The sequence below is a fragment of the Ailuropoda melanoleuca genome, chromosome 10 (assembly GCF_002007445.2).
Source record: "Ailuropoda melanoleuca isolate Jingjing chromosome 10, ASM200744v2, whole genome shotgun sequence".
NCBI lineage: Eukaryota > Metazoa > Chordata > Mammalia > Carnivora > Ursidae > Ailuropoda > Ailuropoda melanoleuca.
The window spans coordinates 36,942,782-36,948,316 of NC_048227.1; the positions used below are offsets into that span (position 1 = coordinate 36,942,782).

The window sequence follows — 5,535 nt, forward strand, 5'->3', positions numbered from 1 at the left end:
AAGCCGGACCCGGCGGCAGGTAAGCGCGGCCGGGGCCGCAGGTCTGGGCCGGCGCGGGGCAGCCTGCCGCCCGGCGCCCTGCAGCCGCGCGGGGCGGGGAGGGCGCAGTCCCAGGGTTCCGCGCTGTGCTCGGACTCTTGTTCCCGGCTCCCGGGAGCCTCCGCATGGTCGAAGGCCGAGATAAAGCCCGGTAGGGAAGGCCATTTCTGTTGGATTCAGAGCTTAAGGGTCATCAATCTAAGGGGTTCAAGTGCGGTTTTTCCCCAGTTTTTAGAGAGAGCGTGCGCACAAGCGGGCGGCGGGGGAAGGGGGGTGTAGAGGGGGAGAGAATCCCAAGCCGGCTCCCCGCTGAGCTCGATCCCACCACTCGATCATGATACCAGCGAAACCAAGAGTCCTACGCTCAACCGACTTAGCCACCCAGGCGCCCTTCCCCCAACTCACTGTGAAGGTTCAAAGGTTTTGGTTTGTAGTTTGAGGGGTATGCCCCTTTATCTAAACCATTAAATTGGAAATTGAAGGGCGCCTGGGTGGCTCAGTTGGTTAAGCGTCTGCCTTCTGCTCAGGGTCCTGGGATCGAGCCTGTGTTGGGCTCCTTGCTCAGTGGGGAGCCTGCTTCTCCCTCTGCCCCTCCCCCTGCTTGTGCCCACTCTCTCTTTCTGTGTCAAATAAAATCTTAAAAAAAAAAAAAAAGTTGAAAATAATTGGAAGTATTTTGGAATAAAGTATTTTAGTTTTGTTTTTTTTTTTTTTAATACTCCAACAGGGCACAGAACCTACCAGATATTTTACTAATTAAAGCCAGGAGCCACAGTGCAATCACTGCTAACCCACCCCCAGTTCCATCAGAGCACCTCTTAAAACTCTGCAAAGGGGACAGAAGAGGTAGAAAAAGCACTGTGTGCTTTTTGATAGAGGCCTGTTGCTGTGCGTGGGATGCCAGGTTACAGCCTCAGCCCCCCTCCCTGCCCCGGGCACCCAAGTCTACCTGCCCCGGGGCAAGGATGGGGCTGCTTAACCCATGACATCCAGGTTTACCCAGAGTCCTTTTTGTTAACTCCTGTTCACCTTTGGCCTATTTACCTTTCCCTCAGGGCCCTCGATTCTTCTGGACCAGGCCCTGTAAAAATCCAGTCAGCCTCAGAAGCTTCGCTCTGAACCAAGCCCAGAAGCTTGCTTCTGGAAATGTTGATTGCATACAAACATGCCAGTAGCCAGTTAATAAGTTCTTCTTTCTCATAAATCAGAGGTCTCCAAAGACCCATTTGCCTTCAGGACTTAGTTGTCCCTCCTAGAGAACTGTGTTGACCATCCGGAGATTTCTAAGGTCCTGACCAAAGAAATGTACCCTAAGTGAACGGTGGCATTTCTGCAGCTTTTGGGGCCTGTCCTCAGGCAGGCAGTGAGCACACGTGACCCCAGCCAGCCCTGCCAGCATCCGCCTTTCCCCGGCCACTGGCAAGACGATGGAGTTCATGGGGAGAGTTTAAGAACATCAGGCCGCCAGTGTTTGTAGCCTCTGTCCTTAATCAGGCGTGAACTCCCCAGAGGAGTTCCTCCTTGCACAGATGGTCTTTGAGTTTGCTCAGGCACTCCTCAAGATGCTGAAGCCATTTCCTCCTCCCCTGAGGACGGAGCACTTGTATCTGGGAGAAAAGGATCAACAAAACTTTGTGCACAAACGTTCGCAGCAGCGTGATTCACAAGAGCCACGAGGTGGAACCAACCCAAGTGTCCCTCAGCACATGCGTGGTTGCGCAGAACGTGGTCCCCATACTGCAGCTCGGGTCAGCCTAGAGACCACGGTGCTCGGTGAAAGAGGCCAGACAGGAAGGGTCACAGATTGGATGCTTCCCTTCATATGAAACGTCCAGAACGGACAAGTCCATAGAGACAATGTAGACGAGCGTTTGCCAGGGGCCGGGGAAGGGTGGTGACTGCTGGTGGGCACAGGGTCCTCTTTAGGGTAGACGTGCTCAGCAACTAGATCAGCGTGGTCGTGCGGCACAGCGGGTACCTAGTAGTCCTGAATCGTTCACTTTTAAATGGTGAGTTTACATTAGGTGGGTCTCACGTGCACTGGAAACACAAGAACTGTGTGGCTGACCGTGTCCGGGCTAAGGGTGCAGGCTGACTGGGTGTGCTTTCCCCGGACTAGCTGTGAGTGCACCCCTCTTCATGTTCACAGTAGGGGTCGCTGTGGTGAAGATGAGGAACCCCCCAGTGAACAGCCTCAGCCTCGAGTTTCTGACAGAGCTGCTCATTAGCCTGGAGAAACTGGAGAACGACAAGACCTTCCGAGGCATCATCATCACGTCGGTGGGCACTCATTACCTACCCGAGGTCGAAGTCCAAACTTGGGTGCCCTCTGAGTGTCACGTGTGTGCCATAGTGCCTCCATATTACAGAGACCGGTGAGAAGGTCTTGGTTCTGCCATCATCTAAGGCAGTGCCAGCTTCTCCCAGCCAGGGTTTGGAGTGTCCGCTGGGCACGCACCTGCCTTCCTTAAACCCATGGGTTGTCCTGGTGTGGCCCGGTGTTGTCACAGCTCCCAACTCTCTGCGGCAGGCCTGACGTACACACCCAGTGGGTGCTGGGGAGCTGGGGCTTGCAGAGCAGAGCCTTGCCCTGTGGAGGAGGGGATTCTTTGGGGCTGCTCCCCGGGCTGGAGTGCTCCTGGGTGTGGGTGCTTGCGACACTTGCCTCTGACCTGCCTGGATGGGTTACAGTTGCCTGGGAACTCTGTGCTCCAGATAATGTCTGAACACGCTCCATGCAGGGTGCTGTTTCAGAGCAGGACGTCTTCTCTCTTGTGCTCTGAAACCAAGAGAGGGACTTCTGTCCCTCGGCGACAAAGCGAGGGTCCCTCTGCTTCCCCGGCTTCAAAGTGGTGCCGTCCTGGTGGAGAGGCGCTGGCCTCTGTCCCTCAGAAGCCCACGTTCTCGCCAGGACTGTGTCTTCTCCCCGTAAACGGGTCTGCATTGTGCTCTTGGCTGTGCGCCTACTGTGTACGGAGCAAAAGCCTGCCCGGGGGTCCACAGCAGATGACAGTCGGTGCCCGGATGCTGGTGTGTTGGGGGGGGTACGCGACAGGGCCACGAACAGGGCTCGCAGCACCAGCGAGCCATTCTCTCCTGGGGGTCCCTCTTCGCTTCTTCCAGCTGCTGGTGGGTCCTGGTGCTCCTATGATTGCGCGTGGGTCACATCAGCAAAGACCCTGTTTCCAAAAATAGTCATGTTCATAGGTCCTGGGGAGGTAAAGGTGGGACTTGGTCTTTTTCCAAGACACGGTTTGGCCCCTGCAGACCTGTTGCTGAATCTCAGACATCTCACCCTGTCTAGTCAGGGTGCAGAACACGTCCTCCGCCAGGAGGATGGCGGTTTCTCTCCCAGCCGCGACAGCATTCTTTGCCCTTGCTTTCCTCGAGCGCTAGGACCGTAGGCAAGCTTCTGTGCAGACTGGCTGGGTCGGGGGGAGGGGTTCTCGGTGGGGGTGGGGAAGGGTAAGGAAAAGGCAGAAATGCTGGATGTGCTCAGAGCTGGAGTAGCTCTGCCCCCGCAGCTGCTGTCCCCCCCAGCGCAGGGGTGGCCCGCGAGAGGCAGCACACCTGGGTGGCCTTTTTGGGCCACAGAGGATCATGGGTCAGCCACCAGGGGCGGCGCACGCACAGGGACGCAGGAGCGACGAGGAATCACGTCCTGCGCCCTGCACACAACCTGCTCCTCACTTAGTATGAGGATGTGGGGACGTCGCCTGTGACTGTCCCGTACGTCGCATGTCCCCTCTCCACAGAGACACGGGTGGCTGTTGGCCCTGGTTTGTGGATCTGTAACAGGGCGCACCCAGCACCCCAACCCTGGACGCGCTCCGGCCATGGGAGCATCTCGTTCTTGTTTGCTTAGGGACGTCGTGACGCCACTCGGGAACCCCACGTGTGGGCTTTTCCCATGATGGCTGCTCGGTCACCCTACTGCCCCCACTCCCACGACGGTCTGCCTTCCGGGCCAGCAGTTCTTAGCTGGAAAGCACCAGCATGTGGCCATGCTCTCTCCCAGCTGTCGCTGTTCTTGTGTGTTTGCTTTCCTCCCTCTGGTGGCTGTGTCACAACCCGGGGCATCTGCGCAGGACACATGCCTTCTCGGCCACCCCCCAGGCTTGTGTCTCGTGTGTGACAGTCCAGGGCGGAGGTCTGGCTTCTCGGCTCATCGCAGTCCCGTCCTTGCTTTGCCGTGTTCTGGCAGCAGCACCGTCCGGCCTGGCACCTGCAGCTGGCTTGACCTTGGGGGAGATCAGAATATGTGCCCCAAGGCCCCAGCCCCGGCTCCCCACCACTGGGAACACGACCTTGGCCCCACCGCCTCTGGAGCTCCCCGGGCCCTGGGGACCTACTGCTGGCAGGGGGTGGACCCTGACGGGGCCCGTGGCTCCTTCGCCCCCCAGGACTGCCCCGGGATCTTCTCCGCTGGCCTGGACCTGTTGGAGATGTACGGGCGGGACCCCGCGCACTACGCCGAGTACTGGAAGGCGGTGCAGGAGCTGTGGCTACGAGTCTACCTGTCCAGCCTGGTGGTGATCAGTGCCATCAATGTGAGTGTCCCCGTGCCTGAGCCGCCTCGCTGCCTCACTGGGGCCCGGGTTGGGGAGCAAGATGGGGCCCTGCCCTCGGGAAGGGTGGGGGGGACCCTCAGAGGTACACAGGTCAGCACGCCTTTATGGACCCGCGTGACCAGGTGACAAGGGCGGGGGCAGGGCCCAGCAAGAGGGCTGGATGGGGAGGGGGCACAAGGAGGGGGTCAGATTCACCTCTGGAAATACCGCTTTGGCCTGGCCTGGAGAAGGCAGGGGCTGCTAAGGTTCAGGAAGCCGTGTGTCTGACGACACGGCGGGGAGCCCCCCCCAGTAAGGTGCCAGAAGGGTCTGAACCAGGGGATGGCAGGGTGGTGAGAGTCAGGGAGACGCCACAGGCTGCGTGTCAGTGGGTGGCAGGGCGCCGTCTCTGAGGCCGTGGGGTGCGTGACGTGAGGGCAGCGTGAGTCTGGGGTTCCTGGGCTGCCCTCCTGGGGATGGAGATGGGTCCTGTGGGGGCAGTACCCGTCATAGCCATTTCAGCTAAATACTGGTTAGTGTTTTAGCATCCCCAGCAAAAGCTGTGAAAAGAAAGGCAGCTTGTGACCCCCACAGGAAGGTTCCAGGCAGAGTGATTTTCTGGCTCCCAAGAGCCGCTGGCCACGCCCAAGTCCCCATCGTGCACACCCAGCCCAGCACTGTGGGGGGGGGGCCTTCCTTGGGACCTGGCTCTCTGGAATCCATTCGGGACCCCCCCACACACGGCAGCACGCAAAGCCAGGTGGCGTCTCTTCCCCTGCAGGGCGTCAGCCCAGCCGGAGGCTGCCTGTTGTCCCTCTCCTGCGACTACCGGGTCCTGGCTAACAACCCCAAGTACGCCATAGGGCTGAACGAGACTCTGCTGGGCATCATCGCCCCCTTCTGGTAAGGCTGGGGCTGCACCCGCTCTCTCCTCTCCGCACCCCTC

At 59.1% G+C, this 5,535-nt stretch overlaps 1 protein-coding gene across 1 annotated transcript in view; it reads left to right on the top strand.

Annotated features, from left to right (window-relative positions):
* ECI1 (enoyl-CoA delta isomerase 1) overlaps window positions 1-5,535 on the top strand; it is an 8,923-nt gene that overhangs the window by 538 nt on the left and 2,850 nt on the right. Inside the window, exons 2-5 of the mRNA XM_034669584.1 lie at window positions 4-19; window positions 2,189-2,319; window positions 4,443-4,589; window positions 5,371-5,492. Of these exons, the coding sequence (XP_034525475.1) occupies window positions 4-19; window positions 2,189-2,319; window positions 4,443-4,589; window positions 5,371-5,492 (416 nt within the window). The remainder of the gene's footprint in view (window positions 1-3; window positions 20-2,188; window positions 2,320-4,442; window positions 4,590-5,370; window positions 5,493-5,535) is intronic.